Source organism: Macaca fascicularis, chromosome 8, assembly GCF_037993035.2.
Source record: "Macaca fascicularis isolate 582-1 chromosome 8, T2T-MFA8v1.1".
NCBI classification, from domain to species: Eukaryota; Metazoa; Chordata; class Mammalia; order Primates; family Cercopithecidae; genus Macaca; species Macaca fascicularis.
In genome coordinates, this window is record NC_088382.1 from 113836992 (window position 1) to 113858136 (window position 21145).

General features: G+C 36.8%; 1 protein-coding gene across 50 annotated transcripts in view; it reads left to right on the forward strand.

Annotated features, from left to right (window-relative positions):
* The window catches only part of RIMS2 (regulating synaptic membrane exocytosis 2), a 753111-nt gene that overhangs the window by 715437 nt on the left and 16529 nt on the right, over positions 1-21145 (forward strand). The window contains exon 1 of one of the 50 annotated variants that reach the window (XM_045399251.3): positions 5725-6185. The exons of the other annotated variants lie outside the window; for them this stretch is intronic. Within the exon in view, the coding sequence (XP_045255186.1) occupies positions 6044-6185 (142 nt within the window). The 5' untranslated portion in view covers positions 5725-6043. Of the gene's footprint in view, positions 1-5724; positions 6186-21145 lie in introns of those variants that run through there. 50 annotated transcript variants of the gene reach the window in all.

The window sequence follows — 21145 nt, forward strand, 5'->3', positions numbered from 1 at the left end:
TTTTTGACCGCATCAATTTTTATGCAAGTTTTGGGTTGACTAGCTGAAGTATAACATCTGCTCTTTACTCTTGAAAACTGCTGAGTAAAAACCAAAAATACTTTTGAAAACTGAAATCACAAAAGCTTAAAATTTATTTGTACAATATTGACATAAAACTGGGGATGGAAGAAAAGATTACATATTTTGGATTTCATATTCACATCAAGGGTAATTTCTCAAGACCATTAAATACATTAGCAATTTGAAGTCAGTTTAAAAATATCAACTTCATGGGTTTATATCTCATGACTTAAATGCAAAGATATTACATTACAGCAAAAAAATAAAAATAAAGTAAAATAATTTAGGATCCTGAGAGGTGGGTTTTAATAAACCAAACCAAAATATATCCACAAATATTCCTATTTAGCATAAAGACACTTGTATGTAAGGAATTAAGTCACAGTCACAGGTAATTGATCTCAGTTGTGAAAACTACTATCATATCAATCTTCACAACTGATGAATCCTCCTATTACCGACAACAAGTGTATATCAAGAGGAAAGAGGTTAGTTCAGTCTGCAGCATGATTTATAACTTTTCCTGAGAAATTCTCATCTCTCTCAGCAACTAGCCTTTTCTGAGTTGACTGGAAAACACTTAGTGATGGAAGTAGCCATTTGTTTTTCTACTTCTTTTTAGCATAGCCATTTTTTTTTTTCCATAACTTCCCAGAGGGACTTACTTTCTCTTCCCTTCCCTTGGTATTAGCCAGCAGCTTGTATTCTCCTCATCACCAACTACATTAGTGGTCCCCAACATTTCTGGCAACAGGAAACAGTTTTGTGGAAGACAACTTTTTCCACAGACCAGGAGCAGGGGATGGTTTCAGGATGATTCAAGGGCATTACATTTATTATGCACTTTGTTTCTATTATTATTACATTGTTGTATATAATGAAATAATTATACAACTCACCATAATGTAGAATCAGTGGGAGCCCTGAGCTTGTTTTCCTGTAACTAGACAGTCCCATGTGGGGGTAATGGGAGACAGGGACAGATCATCAGGCATTAGATTCTATAAGGAGTGCGCAACCTAGATCCCTCACGTGCGCAGTTTAAAATAAGGTTCGCACTCCTGTGAGGCAGAGCTCAGGTGGTAATGCAGGCAATTAGGTGAGAGCAGCTGTAAATACAGAACAGATGAAGCCTTGCTCACCCACCACTGCTCACTTCTTACTGTGTGGCTCTGGGTAGGTTGGGGACCCCTGGCTTACATCATTTGTAGCATAGAAAAGGGGGAGGCTGCCACAGGCGTAACCATGTTCCTGATGGAACTAATACATGGTCTAGACATGATAGAGCTACTTCCTGTAACAACCTTTCTGAGTATTTACTTAAGTGACCAAACCTCTATTTCAGGAATAAACTAATTTCACGTAATTTAAAACTTTGGTTATTTTTTAAAAACTATTACAAAAAGTGATACATAAATGACGTGTAACTTTCTAGCCCTGTTAGAGTTGATGGGACTTTAAATACATATAGGGCTAGTTAATATAAATGTTTTTATTTTTAAAAAGAATATGGATTTAATGTTGGTATATAGTTTGAATAATCACTATGGTTTTACAGATGCATTGTCAACATTTATTTTGGACAAAGTAACTTACTGCACAGTTAAAATCATATTTATAATCTACGATTTATGTAAGTTTATGTGGTATAAGATATCTGTAATATGATATACAGGACGCTGAACCTGAAATCGGGAACCCTGAGTTTGAGTCTTGCTCTGCCACTTTCTAGTTAAGCAAGTCATTTAATGTTGAGTCTTTATTGGCTATTTATAAAGAGATAATGACGACATTCTGTCAGTACTGATATAAGAATTAAGTGGCATAATTACTATGTTTTATAAACTCTAAAGTACAACATATCTATAAAAATGCGAGTACACACTTGTCAAATAGGATACTATGATAGTTTATCCAAGTTATATCTGTTTATCTTTTCTTCAAAAAGGTGATTTTTATGTTTAATAGTGCAGTATTTTTTCAAGGCCATATTTTGCTTTTAGATGACAATTTATTGTGTATATTTGTGACTCATTTTTTCTCTATCTTTAAATTAATGAGAAAGTTATAAATAATTTGAAATACTGGATGATAATGATTCTGGAATTACAGTTAGTAATTTTATGTAATAAAACTATATAGTGGCCCATTGCTTGAGAACTACATCCAAAACTACATATACTACTTGTATATTCTGATGTGGAGGAAGGACATTTTCAATCTTTTATCAATTGTTTATTTTTATGTTAATTTTTAAATTCCTTAGGGGGTGACAGTACTTAGAATGAAATCAAAGAATAATAAATCAACCTATTAAAATATGTATAAACCAGAAATATTATTTAATGTTATACATAGGAAAACAATTGAACTCAAAAATTTTTTAAAAAGTAGAATTCTAAATTTTCTCAATAATTTCAGTATATTCCACAAGTTGTCATTCAAGACTAGAAGTCTCTGGCCATTATTGTGGGTCTGTCACTCTGGTACCTCTGTGCCAACACTCTTTCCTTAAAGCTTTCTTCCCCTAAATAAGATTATTTTCTCCCTTCTCTTTCATTCTTTCTACTCTACCTGTACCATTCTTCTATCACTCATCTATATCTGTAAGATCCTAGGAAAAAAGTATCAAAAAGCTTCCCAGGACAACCTTATTCTGAAACTGCAAGAGGGAAGTGGTGGTCATGTAGTAGACACATCTAGACTATTCCAGATTAACTTTTTCCTGGTTCATGAAACCAGGTTATTAACACAGACAAGGCAGGGCCCAGGCAACTCAGGCATAACCACTGATTCCATTCTCAGACTCCCCTTCCCCGGGCAGTCACTAGCAGAAACCCAAGAAATCTTTTTCCAAAATGACTTTCAGCCATCATTGTGATGTCCCTGAGTACCAAAATAAAAGTTTTCCATGCATCCCCAGCCAATTTATTTTATTTTATTTTATTTTTGAGACACAATCCCACTCTGTCACCCAGGCTGGAGTGCAGTGAGACCATCACTGCTCACTACAGCCTCAACCTTGCAGGCTTAATTAAGCCTTTGTCCTGTCTTAGCCTCCTGAGTAGCTGGGACTACAGGCGTGCACCACCACACCTGGCTAAATTTTTACTTTTAATTTTTTCTAGAGATGAGGTTTCACTATGTTGCCCAGGCTTGTCTCAAACTTCTGAGCTCAAGTGATCCTCCCACCTCAGCCTCCCAAAGTGCTGTGATTGCAGGCATGAACCACCTGAGCGCAGCTTGCCAATTTATTTCTTTAAGATTTTCTGCTCAATCCCTCTTCCTTGATACCTTCCCCCTGATCTGAAGTTAGGGATATCCAGTCAAAAGTACTCAAATTTTTCTAAACAAGTAACTTAATCTTTAGGAGAGTCTGACTGGTTGGTAAACTTCCCCATTTCTCTGAGTATAATTAGATTTGTATGGTAACAGCTGTTTCCTCTTAAATATAAATATATTTTCTATATTTGTTTTACCTTTAATCTAAATTTTCTCTTAAAGTACATATTTTATTACATTAGATTCATGTTTTTCAAACTTTTTCAAAAGTGAGAAACATTTTACATCACAGCTCAATACATACATGTGCACATACATAAGCATACATATTCATAAAACAATAGTGCAGTTGATGTACTAACCATATGGGTTGAACTCTGATACTGTATTTTTTTAAAATCCTAATCAAAACTTAATAAGTTATTTTCATGACTCACTTGTGTCCCACTGTTTAGAAAAACATTAGGTGACCTTTAATAAAGTCCTTGCAGTTTCTAAAATTCTATGATTCTTATAATGAAAATCTCATTTGATAAAATTTTCTAGTCTCTGAATAAAAGTGATGTGGTTTGAAAAAGTACTCATAGCGTTCTCTGGTTTTATCAATGTTGTTTTGAAATGCTGATTATTTGAGGAAGATAAATAACGAAAAGGAAATTGGACTAACAGGGAGTTGTAGGAACATTAATGAGAAAGGACAAGTCTATCAGGAAAACAAAAGCAATAAATCTGGATGAACCTAAGTCTAAACAGCTAAAGTTGTTACTTTTTCTTACCATGGAACTCTTATTTATAGGAAAGTTTCCTAATTTTAAGTGGATTTAAAAGGATTATTACTTGTATGCATTTTTCATACCTTCTAAATTGTGATGTGCAATGGACAAAGAAAGTCTTTATCATACCTACAAGGCTCTGCATGACCTGTGTCTTTCTCTGACTCTTGTCTCTCTGTCCTTCATTCCTTTCCACTCACTTCAACTGCCTTGGCCTCTTTGCTGTTCTGTGGTCACACCAGGACATCACACCTCAGGGCCTTTGCACTAGAGGTTCTCTCTGCCTCAAACTTACTCTCTTCCTGGAATATCTGACTAGCCACTTCCTCAGGTTCTTCATACCTCTGTTCAAATGTCGTACTGTCAGTGAGAACCCAGCCTGACAACTGTTTTTGAATTGCAGTGTCACATACCCCTTAATTTTTTATTTGCATTTATCTCCTTTTTAGCGCTATATAATTTACTGATTTGTTGTGTCTCTCCCCTGCAACTAAAATGTAAGCTTCATGAGAGCAGGGATTTTTTAGCTGCTTTGATCACTGTTGCATCATCATATAAACATCTACCATGGTACCTGGCATATACTAGGAGCTCAATTAATATTAATTGAATGAGTATTTGAATCTTTCAGCATATCAAGAAAGTAGCTTGTGCTTATATACTATATAGGAACTATTTATTGAATAAATGAACCATTTTAGATTGTATAATTCACATTTTACGTTGAAATCCCCTGTTACACACGCCCAATGGTCATGTTTGGCAGGGTTAGGACTGAATAGTAACCTACCTTCCCACCTCCCTAGATTGGGAAATAGGTGGAATGACTTGTCTCAGGTTACAAAAAGTAAGGCAGTCATCTTGACTCCTGGGAAAACGGAATTAAAGTAGCTTTAGGTTCCGGGATAGAGATGTGCAGTTTGCAGATGCATCATGTAATGTTGCTTATAAACTACTTTGCTCTACTCTGTTTGTGTTGTTTCCACATTTATGTTAACAGGATGTTACCTTTTGCTTAGATGTTAAGCCTTACAATGTTGTCATTCTTAGCCATACTGGGTGGATTATTTAATTTAGAGAAAGAAGGCAATAAAAATTCCTAAAATTAAAACAAAGTTGATAGACATCATTGTGCTCTTCAGTGTTTCTGTTTATCGGTTCTTCATTTCTTTAGTTCACTTTTTATCATTTTAACATTTAACAAACGAGAAAGCTTTAATTGTAGGTTTTCGTGGAACTTGGTAAAAATTGAGGAGCCTTTGTGTCATGACTTGAAGAAAATTTCAGTATTTTTTGCCTGTGTTTGAGGAGCGTTTAAAAAATTGTGAACCTGAGGAAAGGGAAAGTGACTACCAGAAATTTACCTGTGTACTCATCTGAGATGCCTAACTCACTGCATCTAATTAGTCACCACTCCCTGGCCCTAACCACGCGGAGGGAAGAGGAAACAGCGGGAGCTACTCGGCTCAGCTGCCCGGTACCTGAGGCGCGCGCCCCGGAGCCACCAGCCCGCCGAGGTGCAGCCGCGCCGCCACCTCCCCCTCCGGCCGCTGATTGGCGGAGACCGCAGCATCAGCGGCATCTCCCTGCGCGGGGAGAGCAGCGAGACTCCAGCAGTTCCAGCCTCCAGGATTCTCAGCTCCCTCCGGGGCGAGACCTCGGACGTTCACTGCGAGCAGCCGCTCCGTTCGCCACCGCCTCTATCTCCTCCTCTAGACCCCTCTCCAATAAAGTGGAGGCCCCGGCGGCCAGGAAAGCCACGTCTCCTCCGGGCTAGGTCAGGGAGGCAGGGGCCAGAGCCTCAGGGTCCCGCGGCACCAACCTGGCTTCTGGCCCACTGGTCCTGGAACCGCTGCGGACGTCGCGCCCCAGCCGCCAAGACGCCGCGTATCTTGTACCGAGGGAAAAGCGGGTCCTCGTCCAAGATGGGCCGGCAGGGCTTGGGGGGTGCTGGCGCTGCAGGGCGCTCCATGCAGCGCTCCCAGAGCCGGAGCAGCCTGTCTGCCTCCTTCGAGGCACTGGCCGGCTACTTTCCCTGCATGAACTCCCTGGAGGAGGAAGAAGGAGGTGAGACACCCCTTCCCCCGTAGTTGGTGTCTCTATCTGTTTGGAAAGTCAGTGGCTGGAGGGTTGTCAGGGGCAGAGAGAACTCCGTGTAGCAGTGTCCCAGCTCCTCTGCTCTCCGGGACTGTGCCGGGGGGCGAGAACCCTAGAGCCCTAGAGCACGTCAGGTGAGCAGAGAAGTTGTTTCTTGGTTATTTGGAGAGCTCCACAGGCGCCGACTTGGGAAAAGGCTCTCCTTGTGAAGTATTTTACAAGTGCTTGGAAGTTGAATGAGAATGTAGACTGGTGGGAGGCAAGGCGGCGCCTCTTGGGGTGCACCCCACTCTGTTTTGGTTTACTAGGACAGAAATACTTGAAAACTAAAGGGAAATGCAGCAGCAAAACTTTGAAACAGGAGTCTCAACCTATGAAAACCCACGATCGGGTGAGGGGAAGGAGTTACACAATAGACAGACAGGTGGAGGGTTGATAGTACCGAAGGTGAGTTTGTGCTCAAAGCACAATCTCTGGTGTTTCAGCAATGCCATTGTAATTAAGCTAATAAAAAACACGAGGAGGATGACTCGCTGTTTTAAACTTTACAGCAGTTGGTTTGGAGTTCATAAAGTTTTGAATAACATAAGATGTATTTTCTTCATGAAGAACTTTCCTATAAGATTTAACAACTAACACTGAAAATACAATTTGTAAATCAAAATGAGATTTGACTGGTAAATAGTAAGTAGTGTCCCAACATTTGAAATATGTATTAATTTACTGATACGCTGGTTGCAAACTGTGTTCATTTTTAGATGTATATCCAGAGTAGGTTAGTTATCATGATGTTAACTCTATTTTTGTAAATAACAGGGTTGGTTTTGCTTTTATCCCGTGACAATCAATGACCTCTTATTAGGACATCTATAGTGAGCCCTCATTTAAAAGAAATTGCCTGTTCTAAAAACAGATTGAAATAATTTTTTTCTGCTATTTTTCCTGATGGGGGAGGAGAGAAAGTAGAAGATGGAGGATTGGTAATATGTCTGGAAAGTTGTCTTCAAACTAATTTATTAGCTAGAGCTGTCCAAGTTTCTTCTAGGTTATTTGTTGCAATATCAGTTGGCTATAAATCAATATAGATTTAACAGCAGGGTACTTCCGTATATAAACATGATTTAATTTTCGTACTAGTCCTTTTCTGTTTTTGTTTGTACATTTACATTTCACTTGCTTCCTATAATTAAATATTTAAAATTCTAGGAAATGTAAACAAGTCAAGAATTAAATTAAATTGAGTAAATGAATGATCATAATTGTAGCTAAAACTTTTAGTACTTATTATTAGTCCGGCACTGTTCTACACTTGACATGTATTCTTTTAGGCCCACAGCAACCTTATGAAGCAGTACTTTTATTATCCTCATTTCACAAATGAGAAGACTGAGGCAGAGAGAGTTCCGAAATTTGCCCAGTGTCACCAGGGTGGTAGGTAATAGAGCCAGTGTTTGAACCCAGGCATTCAGCAACACAGCCTATTCATTCAGCTCCCAAGCTATACTAGATTATTATTTTCTTATATTTGGCCACATTCCCATACCTAGTAAGTGATGAGACTAGAATTTAAAGACTTGTGCCTGAAAATATATATTTAAATAAAACATAGGTTATTATGGACTCATTTCCCAAATTTTTATTTTTACACCAAGTCTTCAGTCTTGACTTTGCTTCAGATAAGATATCATCCTTTTTCTTTAAATTATGATTAGGATCATCGAGTTTACAAAATATCATTCCAAAAACCTTTTTGAGACAAAAAAATGTATATAAATATGAAATTATTTCAATATTTAAAGTATGTTTGCATAACCATGGCTCACACAGACTAATCCCAAAGGAAATTCCTACATCTCTACATGGAAATTGGAACAGATTTCTGTCCCGTAATATGGCTTCTTAAGTTGCCAAGACAAAATGTTTTAAATGGGAAGCACCGTTTTTAAAGTTAACCATACAGTTTTGTACTAGTAACTAGAGAGGAGACACTTTCCATAAATTAGAGGTTTTTCCATTGGCTTACATTTTTATAGCCACGAGAAGAAATCTTAACTTTTTTCTTTCATTTTGTGATTCTCTTAACACCTTTGAAAGTCCTGGGATTTTTGAAGATATTTCAACGTACTCTGCAGGAGTATGTAAAAGTTAGAAACCGTTGGCCTAAAGCAGTGCTTCTCTACTTTTTTTTTCTTTTGAGACACCCACATAGGATACATGAAGGTCATGTGGATAACATACTCAGGATTATGTTACTATTATCATAACTGTGGGACTCATTTATAAAGAAAGTAAATCTATCCCACCGTATGATTTTCACACTGGTTAAGAGCAACTTGTATAAAGAGCACTGATCTACTAACCAGTGTGATTTGACTAAATTAACCAATCAGTTCAGTAAGCAAGTCTGATTTTAAAGCTAGTCTTTTTTTTTTTTTGTTCTTTTCAGAAAGAGTGCAATGGCTAAATAATTTCAAGTATACCCTGTCTTCCAGTTCCATATTCACATTTTCTTCTTGTACAGCGTATCTAGTTTCCATTCTGCACAAAAAGTGCTGAGAAATCTACAGAGAGATCATATTCTTTTCGTTCATCCACTCATTCATTCATTCAAAAATATTTATTGAGGTTATTTGATGTGTTAGAAGCAATGAGTCTCTAATGAATTCAGTAGATACGTTCCTTTCCCTCTTAGAGTTTACACCCTAATGGAGATAGGTAGACATTAATAGAAATATCTATGTAATTATAACTGTGACAGGTTTTAGGAAGGTAAAGTGCAGAGTGCAACAAGAGATTATAAGAAAACCTAATTCAGGAGGTAGAAAAGCATGCCCTGAGAAAGTGAGGGTTAAACATTGATTCAGGTGTCAGTGATAACTCTCAGTTTCTCATGAACCAAGCCAGTATCAGCAGCCTCCCACACACCTTTGAAAAGAATTTTCCTGGAGCCCACAACCAGTACGTGATGGAGTTAAGCTATAAACCCCACATCTGTCTTTGAAATTTATAATCTAACTACTCTGTATGTTGCTTCTTCATTATTATATGACATTTCCTTTTAATATGCTATGGTCTTGAAAACCAAGTATAGTAATAAAAGTTACCATTCCATTGTGCACTTTCTATGTGCCACATTCATTTAATTTCATGATAATTTTTCAAGGATGTTACTATTTTCCTCATTTTACACATATGGAAACCAAAACTCAGAGAAGCTAAACAACTTGCCCACAGATCATAAATCTCAATGAAGCTTACTTCAGTGAGGATGAAAGGGACATTCCCGTAAACAAAATAAATTAAGATTGTTGATGGTCTTTGTGGAATCGTTTTTGTATATTGGAGCTCTTTTTTTTTTTTTTTTTCATCCTTTTCCCTGAGTATATTCCAGGTAGATGTTCTCCAAATCTCTGAGTTTTTTTTTTTTTTTCAGTGAAAGTAGTAATAGTACCTTCATATTATTTAACAGTTTATAAATTGTGTATACTTATTTTATCATTGAACCCTTTGAGATAAGAATTATTTTCACTATATAAACTACTTGGCCTCGACACTGGGTCCACCTCCCTAATGTAGAATATTACTGTGTGTGGAGTTTTCAAACATTAGAGACAATTATAAGAAAGAAGGAACTATTTCAAGGAAATGTTACCATTCCTAAATAAGAGAAGCAACCCCACAACTTCTCACCCTAGATCCAAGGGCAAATGATTATGGCCCTATAATGAAGGAAAATGGCACATTTTCTAATACTTAGGGAATCTGGTTTCTCAGAAGCTATCTTAATGTTACATGTGGCTCTGGGTTAGTGATTCTTGTTTAATTATGTCCATATGTGATAAATTTGGCCTGCCTGATTTTATGATCTGACACCTTTGGTTCAAATATAGTTTGGCAGTCATACAGAAGAGATCCTATCAGCTTAATACTATAAAACTGAATAAATTAACTCATCTAACTTCTTTTACATCCCACTAGCTTAAAAATAAATTATAGGGGCCGGGCACGGTGGCTCACGCCTGTAATTCCAGCACTTTGGGAGGCCGAGGCAAGCAGATCACGAGGTCAGGAGATCGAGACCATTCTGGCTAACATGGTGAAACCCCGCCTCTACTAAAAATACAAAAAATTAGCTGGGCATGGTGGCGGGCGCCTGTAGAACCAGCTACTCAGGAGGCTGAGGCAGGAGAATGGTGTGAACCTGGGAGGCAGAGCTTGCAGTGAGCCGAGATCGCACGCTGCACTCCGGCCTGAGTGACAGAGTGAGACTCCATCTCAAAATAAAATAAAATAAAATAAATTATAGGAAAACCATCTAAGAAACAAGAATAGCTTTAAGATCACCAGAAAACTGAGGAAAGAGTCTTTGCATGTGATAGTGAAGCTACGAGGAATTAAAATAAAATTGACTAAATAAACTGGAATAAAAAGACCTATTTAACTCAGCCTCACTCTTTAAGAGGTTTATTCACCCAGCAAGAAGAGTATAAAGAGACATACCTTATTCTAATCTTTGTGTATAGTAAATAATATACTTAATTCTTAATAATCAGTCCCATTTGATTAAAATAGTTTAGAACTTTGCCCTTACTCCACTGAAATAAAAAAAATTCTTCATACATTTAAATGTAATCCTCTTAAAGTGCAAACATCATACCTCGCACAGTGGTATTCAGTGTCTATTAATAATTAACAGTATATAGTTCCACCATTCTTTTCACACGGAATATCAGTATAACCGACTGCCATCCATCGATTATATTTATACTGTTTAAAAATGTAACATGTGATAGAGACTTTTTTAAATGCAGTGATCATAGTTTTTGCACATCTTCATGAAGCCAACCTTGGAGGCAGGAGATGGATAGACAGTTACAGGCTACTATGGATCTTTTTATAGGGGATATTATTTTTTCTAGATTATGATTATGTGTAATAAATCATTCCATAAATGAGTTCATACCATATTCAAAAATAGCACAATATTTTTGTAACAGACAAAGTGAAGCAAAGGATTTTGGAATTAAGAAAAGTAAATTGAGTAACAGTTCCACTCAATGCTTATCAAATATTACCTTTTTCATGTAAGATTCAGAATCTTTCACCACCATGTGTCCAAATAGTATCTTTAATTTGAAACTTTAGTAGACTGAGTTCTACAGAGAAAAAAAACCCTTTAATATAAAAGTAAAATTAAACCCCTATTGGCTTTCATCCTTTAACAGATTCACTAAATTCAAAAACAGTAATGGGAACGAGTTTCCCTGTGGAGACATCTTATATATAATGACTTATAAAGGAAACCCACTAGAAAGTTGTAATAACAGCATCCCATTTCTTCCAAGGACTATGTTTTAATGTAAATGTTCTCTGCTCTTATTACATAGACCCCTATTTATCGATCAGACAAGATCATTCTGTATATTCTCTTTCATATTGAAATGTTTTTGATTGAGGAGGAGGGAGATTTACCTAATACTGTGTATATATAATATTATTTGAACAAGTAGAAAACAAACTAACACAAAAATGATAGTATAATTCTAGTTTGGAAGTATCACTCTTTAAATGAAAACAGGGTATTTACTTTAATGTAAATCATGCTTTATGCAAAGATAATTTACTAAGCTCATGAGCAGAAATCCCACCAGGCCTCACATGGACCTAAACTGGGAGCCAGAAGGCTGTTGGGAACCCATGAGCATTCTTTTCCCATTTCTTGCCATTGATTCTGTCTTTGCATGGCTGCTTTTTTCTTTCTCAGCCGCTAACTCTCAACCTTGCTGTGTTACACAGACCATGTGGCCTGTGGAAAATGGCCGCCAATGGCATCCAAGTTCACCTGTCACAGTTCCACCCACACTGCATATTACTGTCTTTCTCAGTCCCACTCCCAAATTCCCAAAGAAGAGATTCCACTTACTAAGTTTGGTCCATCCCAATACAGCCAGAAGGCAAGGCCATGTATGTATAAATGTAGTCACCAAAAATGCATTTCTCTGGGCAAATAAGAAGGGAAGTGGTTATTGTGAGCTTTGTAGACATCACCGAAGGTGTCTGCTTTTGTCTGGGTCATCAAGAACAAAGGATTTGAAGTACCATTTTTTAAAATTTAGATTTTGTGCCAGGCGCAGTGGCTCACACCTGTAATCCCAGCACTTTGGGAGGCTGAGGTGGGTGGATCACCTGAGGTCGGGAGTTGGAGACCAGCCTGACCAACATGGAGAAATCCCGTCTCTACTAAAAATACAAAATTAGCCAGGCGTGATGGTGCATGCCTGTAATCCCAGCTACTCAGGAGGCTGAGGCAGGAGAATCGCTTGAACCTGGGAGGTGGAGGTTAGGGTAAACCGACATCGCTCCATTGCACTCCAGCCTAGGCAACAAGAGCAAAACTCCATCTCCAAAAAAAAAATAGGTTTTGTTTAAATGAGGCTAAAAGGAAAGGAAATTTTATTTTAGCAACTTAAAAATAAAATTATCAGCTGGGCCCAGTGGCTCACACTTGTAATCCCAGCACTTTGGGAAGCCAAGCCAGGTGGATCGCCTGAGGTCAGGAATTCGCAACCAGCATGGACAACAATGGTGAAATCCTGTCTCTACTAAAAATACAAAAATTAGCCGGGCATGTTGGTGGGCCCCTGTAATCGCAGCTACTCAGGAGGCTGAGGCATGAGAATCGCTTGAACCCAGGAGGCGGAAGTTGCAGTGAGCCAACATCAAGCCACTGCACTCCAGCCTGGGCGACAAAGTGAGACTGTGTCTCAAAAAAATAAAATAAAATTATCGGTTGTTCCCTTATTATTCCTGTAAACCACAGGCCAGGAAAGTAACATGCATCAGTGAAGTAGGATAGGAATAAAATGAAAGGGAAAAGACAAGTACTCAAAGTGCTGGAGAAAGCTTACCTATCTATAAAAGAAGGATGAATAGTCAGTTCCAGCTAATTGATGCCAAACTGAATGTCATCCCAAGGTTGGAAAATTTACTCTTTTTTTTCCTGAAGGAAAGCTATAAATCTGGTTGTTTACTTAAAACTTTTATATTTTAAAATGTTGGCACATGAATAAAAACTTTCAAACATTATTTGGGCCAAACAAAATACACTTATTGACCAAATGTGGCCTGACATTTAAGACCAACATTTTGCAACTTCTGCCAAGGAAATGCTTCATTCCCAGCTTTTCTCAGTTCTTTTTTTTCTTTCCCATTCTTGTTGTCACCTTGGTAGTTTGGGACACGTGAGCTCATCTTTGAAGTGATCTGGTAACCCCCCAACCTGCTCGCTCACTCTCTCTTTCTCCCTTCTGGACCAATCCAACATCACTGCTCCTGTATCAGTTCTCTTAAACACCGTCTTCATCTTAACACTACCCTTCCTTCAAAAACGTCAGTAAATTTACATCTCCTACTAAATAAAGCCTTTAGCCCGACATTCAAATTCTTTAACAATAGGAGACTTTTGTGTGTGTGTGTGTGTGTGGTTTAACATCCCCACCTTCCAAGGCTAGTAATTCTATAAAACTAAGCCTTCTTGCTCTTTGTCTCCAAAGTCTTGTTCATGCCTTTCTTTCTATTCTTCCTTTACCACTGTATGTATATCCTGTCTAATTGTCCTTCAAAGCTCAGCCCATATCCCATCTACTGTATGAAGTATTCAGAAGCTATAAGAGCTTCTGTAGGCAGAGGAAAAACTGTGTGGCTGAACTGGAAATCCTGGCTCCACCTCTTCCTACTGGTATGGACTATGAAGACAATTTCTTTCAGCTTTAGTTTCCTCGTTTGTATGTAAAGTGTATATAACAATACCTATCTTGATGAATATCGTGAACTAGTATTATACTTACTATTCCCTTATAATCCCATTTCAAAATATTTTTGCCTTTTCCTGAACCTCTAAATATGGGTTATCTACTACATGAGGTATTAGCCACATGTGACTGTTTAAATTTAAATAAATTTTTAAAAATTTAAAATTTTATTCCTCAGTCCCACTAGCCACCTTTCAAGTATTCAGTAGCTACGTATGACTAGTGATTACCTTATCAGGCAGTGCAGAATTATAGAACATTTATCTCATTCACAGAAAGTTCTACTGGACAATGCAGCTCTAGAAACATTACCACTCATAAAGCACTTAGCGCATATTACCTTGCATTATTTGTGTACTATCTTACCTACTAAATTTAAAAATCACATAGTTGGGAATTATGTGATCATGTATTACAAATTTGTTATCTCCCACAGTACCTTACATTCAGGAAGTACTTAACAAATATATAGTGAATGAATAAATGACCAAGTACCTGGTCGGTTTCTGTGTTGTTATTGTGGAATGGAAAGAAGCTATTAGATCTGAAAGGGACCATACTGATTAGGTGATTGTTTGCATTCATGCATGTACAAGAGTACTTGAATGTTATGCATTCTTTGTGCTACACCTAGAAGTTGTGTATACTTAGCTTAATATATACTAACAACATATTTTTCTATCATGCATTACAAAGAAACATGTATATGCAACATGTTTCCTTTCAGGTGCCCAGATGCAATCAACAGAAATCAATTCTGGCAATTTAGGCAGAAAAGAAAGGTATTTGCTAAGGGATCCTGGATAGGTCACAGAATCTCTAGGAAGGCTGGAGATTCTGGGCTGTAGGTTAGGAGTGATGCCCAAAACCATACTGCAGGTTAATCCTGCTAAACTATCACTGCTACCTGGCACAGACATCACAGCTTGCACCATTGTCAGAACTCATGGCGAATCACTGCATGCTGCTACAGGGTAGGGTCACTTTGGGAAAATATATTCTGGCGACCACCCTCATTGGAATGAAAGCCTATGGTGTCTCTGCTTCTTTGCTTTATTAACTTCAGATTCAGAGTTTGGAAAAGTAGTGCCTCAACCATGTGCTTATGCCCTAATTGCAAAGCAGGCTGGAAAAGTGGCACCTGACGATTTCAACTTCTATAATTAAAGGATGGGATATTTTTCAAATGTAGAAAGAAGATTTAAATGCTGGTAAGCGAAAAACATTAACAAATATCCACTTTGTAATATAAATTACCAATGGTAAGAAAAAAAAACTAAGCTCAATATGATTAGCTCTTTTTAATTCTTTTTAAATAAGAGTTTCTCATATTGTTATTTTCCTCTCTGTTCATTGAGCGCAAGCAGACAAGAACAGGGTAAAATCTATGGAAGAAATCTAAGGTAAAGAATATGGTGTACTCGATTTCAACTTTTTCTGCAGATTTGACACCCAATATCCATGCACTCTCTTGTTTTTTCATATAGAGCATAATAAATTCCTCCTCAGAAGGACAACCTTAAAATCTTACCCAGCTGTTCGAAATCTAGAATCTTTGAGCAATGTGTAGTCCTGTTATATCTAGATGTGGCTTTTCGTATTATAGTGACCTGCAAGCCTGAAAACAAGTTATTGCCTCCGTTTTCTGACTCTGTTAAATGTAATTTAAATGTATGGTAGCCACAGAATAACTGAAAGAAAAATTCCCATTTAGAAAGGAGAGAATAGGAAACCCAAAACAATCAGTCATCTATAGGAGTTATCAATCTCACTTGGTAGGAATGGCAGAGATTGACAGTAGAGTATGTTTCTTAGTTTATTCATCTGGCAACCCTGGTTCTGTTTTCAGGAAGGTGTTTCTTTGTTGTTTATTCTCTATGGCCATGAAGGTTTGTATTGAAGAGGTGGCTCCATTGCTGTCATAGCCTGCTTCTTTCTAGTGCAGGTTTGGAAACTCCGTTGTTATCTTATGGGTTCAACAGAATTTTGTAAGGTAAGCTAGTATTTTTTTTCTATACCAGTAGTGCAGAAATTCAGTAGGTTTACAGTCTGTTTGCTTCAGATCAGTTTCAAGTGTGAGTCACTTCAGCCAAACGCCTCATTAGACACAGACTTTCAGCCTAACAACTCTGATATTTTAGTTTCTAGCCTCTGTGCTTTACTCACTTCCTTTGCTTTCAACTTAATGGCAGCCACCTTGATATCATCTGAAAAAAAGGATTTGGGTGGGAAGTCAACCCCTTAGTTCAATTTGGCCAATAGGCTCTCTCCTCTTACATGGCAAGGCCTTTTATTTATGTGTAGTTTTTTTCCTGTAGATTTATTATAATTTTGTATGTTATTCAGTTTCCAAAACTATGCAGATTATAGGATCTGATTCTTTTTCAATACTATTTATTAAACACCAATACATGTTGTATACTCTATGGCATAGGCTAATTATGATTCCAGGTTTACACCAAAGTACTCTGACCTACAGAAAGATAAGTTACCTGCCCAAAATTTGCAAATAGTCAAATAGGAACTTGAACTCATATCATCTGATTCTAAAATGGCATGTTCATCCGACCGTAAATTATTGCCTCAAAATATCTAACTTGAGAGTTATGAAGAGTTTGGTGATATTTCACATCCATTCTTGAGACAGAAACAGGCACAGGTATCAGTGAACTGATGCATGATCAAGTACAGATCTGAAAGTTAAAAAAAAAAAAAAAGCCAAGGAGTGGGGTAGTGGATATGCAACTCTATCTAAGTAGTTTAACTGTGGATCAGGAATGGATTATTTTCTAATGGGCTTTTACTTGATCCCCCTTAGTGTAGTAATAACAACATCAGACAAGAAGAGCAAGGAAGTACCAAAAAATTACAAATGCCAAAAGAGTAACAATGACAGCTATAATTTCTTATATTTAAATGTGTTAAGAATACCAAAATGATAAGTCTTACTTTTATAGAAAAAATGTAATTATCTTACTGCAGAAGAGTCTTAAGCTTTATTTCTTCATAAGGTCTTACTTCTCATTAAAAGTCGGTATTAACAGTTACAGGAACGCATAATGGGAAACGGGTATGCCTGTCCTCTGGCTTGATACCTCTGTTTTGCAGATGAGGATCAAGACACACAAGAGGTCAAGATCCTTTTCAACTCCACATGTTGGCAAATCCTCAGTTTTTCACGATGTATTCAGTCCTGTTGACAGCTGTGGTATCGTTTGATGAAATCTCTAATTTTTGGTGTGGGTTGGTCCAAAGTGGCACGCTGAGAGATTGAAATGCATATGTGTATTGTAGGGAATAACTTTCTAGCACATTTGTTTCCATTTTTATCATAAATACATGTTACCATCATTTTCATGAAGTCAGAATTTGGCAATGAAAGTGACGTTTCCCCATTTTTCATGAGAGACCAAAAATCGTGAATGATCTGAGTCTCAACACTACCCATAAAACAATGTATTTTAAGTTTATTTGGACATACAAGGAGAACCTGAGATGAGGTTTCAAGTCACTGATTATTCTGGAATTAGAAATTTGTGTCGAAAATACTAAGTGAAGATGGAAGCCCGGCATGCTTTGAGAAACAAGCATAGGTTTTAACGTTGCCAAAATTTGAATTCAAATCTCATCTATATCATTAGTCAACTGTGTGAATTGGGCACTTTCCTCATATGGAAAATGATAGTAGTCATCACTGCCATACAATCTTCTTATGAAAACTAGAGATACGTAGATTTTATATCCAAAGCATCTCCACATAGTTGTAAGTCGTGAAACAATAGCTCTTTCCCTCCTTTGTTCTAAATTGAGTAGTTGAGTTTTTTCCCAACTTTTATTTTGAAATATTTTAAATATGAAAAAAGGAATAATACAACGAGCATCGACTACATAGACTGACAGACTTTATTGACTTTATCTTTTATCTTTGTTGCTCTCTTTTCACTCATACACACGCATGCATTCACACACATACACCACATACATGTGGTATGTATTTTTGTCAAACATTTGAGCATAAGGTAAGTTGCAGACATCATGATAAATCATTAAGTACTTTTAGCATACATCTCAAATTTTTAAAAAATATATATAAACAAAATTAACCCAAAAAAACTCTTTATTATCTCATATTCATTCCGTATCAATTTCTTCAGTTCAGTTGTCCCCCAAAAAAATGTTTTTTAAAGCTTTTTGTTGTTTTTCTCCTTAATCCAGGATTCAGTCAAGGTTTATTCATTGTATTTGGTTGTTATGCTTAATCTAAAACAGTACTTTCCCTATTATTTTTCATGACATTGACTTTTGAAGAATCCAGATAAAACTGTGTTGTAGAATGTCCAACATTCTGGATTTTTTTTTTTAATCATTCTCTCTATTCCCTGTATTTCTGGTAAACTGGAAGTTAGACCTAGAGATGTGATTACATTGAGGTTAAATGTCATAGGTGATATAAACTTGATATAGTCCATCAATAGACACCTAATGTCAAGATTTCTTACTCCTAGGCATGCTACATTTCATCACTTGGTTAAGAGGTGACTGCCAGTTTCTCTCTGTGGAAAAGATTTATTTTTCCCTTTAGAATTATTAAGCAATTTCTGGAGTAATACTTTGGTACCACATGAATATTCTGTTCTCTAAAAATTATCCAATAATTTTAATATCCAGTGCTGACCCTTGCCTGACTCAATTATAACACTGGGACTGAGAATTTTAATTGAATTTTTTTGAAACATAATCAAACTTATAAATACACTTAAAATGTGTATTAAGTCTGTCCTTTTACATTGTGTCATACAGTCTGGATTAATATAGTATTGATAACTTATTTTCTTTTTTTTTAATATTATTATACTTTAAGTTCTAGGGTACATGTGCATAATGTGCAGGTTTGTTACATATGTATACTTGTACCATGTTGGTGTGCTGCACCCATCAACTCGTCAGCACCCATCAACTCGTCATTTACATCAGGTATAACTCCCAATGCAATCCCTCCCCCCTCCCCCCTCCCCGTGATAGGCCCTGGTGTGTGATGCTCCCCTTCCCGAGTCCAAGTGATCTCATTGTTCAGTTCCCACCTTTGAGTGAGAGAACATGTGGTGTTTGGTTTTCTGTTCTTGCAACAGTTTGCTGAGAATGATGGTTTCCAGCTGCATCCATGTCCCTACAAAGGACACAAACTCATCCTTTTTTATGGCTGCATAGTGTTCCATGGATAACTTATTTTCTTACATACAGCACTTTCACATATGATGTGACATTTTCTACTTTTCTATAGACAAGTATTTTCAATTTATATATTGTTTTTACCAAAAATAAGTGGATATATTAATGAATATGCGAATACTATTATGAGTCATACTGCATGTTAATTTTATATACAAAGGCAGACAAAAAGTAGTTACAAATGTAAAAGAATATCAGGAATTAGAGATATAAAAAATTTGTTTCCAAGAAGAACGTAAGGAGACATGATGACTAAATGTAATGTGGTATCCTGGATCAGAAAAAGCACTTCAGGTAAAAACTAAGGACATCAGAATAAAGTATAAACTTTAGTCAATAGTCATATATCAATATTAGTTCGGTAATTGTCACAAATTTACCATACCCATGTAAGATGTTAATAATAGGGAAAACTGGATATGGGGGTGCTAGAATTCTCTGTACTATCTTTGGCAGTTTTCCTGTAAATCTCAAACTATTCTAAAGTCAAATCTTTATTTAAAATTATTTTAATGTGTTTTAAATGTGAATCTGAATTTTAAGAACAATGATTAAATTTTTTTAAGCATGCTTATAAAACAAAAGCCATGAAAACAGTTACAAAATAGAATATCAAATTCAGAGTTTTTAACAGAGCTGTATTCAAAATGGCCAATTTTTAAATGATATTGAAAACAAAAAAATAGACAAATTTAAAACTTTTACAAGAAAATGTAATACTGTCTATTGTATGTATCTGTCAGAATAGGTTGTAATAACAAACAACTAAAAATATTAATGGCTTAACACAAAAAATTTATGTCTCACTCCTGCTACATGTCCATTGAGAGTCCTATGTGTGGCTGTACTCAGGCTGATGGAAGGAGACATAGTGAGTCATACATACATCAGCTGCTAAATCTTCCACCCTGAAGTTACATGGGTTAGTTTTGCTCACATTTCATTGGACAAGCAAGTTACATGACCACACCTAACTTCAGAGGTGGGAATAAGTACATGAATACATGAATAGCCCTAACATCTACCATAGTTATGACCTCTGCTTGAAGCTCACCATGCTGTAGCTATTCGATACATAACTTTTATAGTATTAAATAGTTGTGACAAAGCTTTTGGAATGAATGGATACATGTTAAAGTCTGAAACAATTTTGAGTGTCAATTGTTCATTTTTAATTTCAAGTTTATTTTAATTGTAAATGCAGAGCCTGGATTAGCCCAAACGAAATTGTTGGCTCTTTGTCTTTATTTTGTTTAGACTTTTAGAGATTTGAATTATATTTATGATAGTAGCAAGACCTGAGAAACTAAGTGTTTGAGCTTTTACACGTAGTTAGAGTAATCCACGACAGTGTCCCCATATTGAGGTCTTGCAGAACCAAATAGATAAATAAATCAACATCTTTCATATCTTGATATAAAATCTGCTGATGGGAGGGAAGTTATAAAATCTGCTGATGGGCACTATTTACAATAGCAAATACTTGGAACCACCCCAAATGCCTATCAATGATAGACTGAATAAAGAAAATGTGGCACATATACACCATGGAATACTATGCAGCCATAAAAAAGAATGAGTTCATGTCCTTTGCAAGGACATGGATGAAGCTGGAAGCCGTCATTCTTAGCAAACTAACACAGGAACAAAAAACCAAACACCACATGTTCTCACTCATAAGTGGGAGTTGAACAATGAGAACACATGGACACAAGGAGGGGAACATCACACACTGGGGCCAGTTTGGCGGTAGGGGGCAAGGGGAGAGAGAGCATTAGGACAAATACCTAATACATGTGGTGCTTAAAACCTAGATGATGGGTTGATTAGGTGCAGCAAAGCACCGTGGCACATGTATACCTATGTAACAAACCTGCATGTTCTGCACAT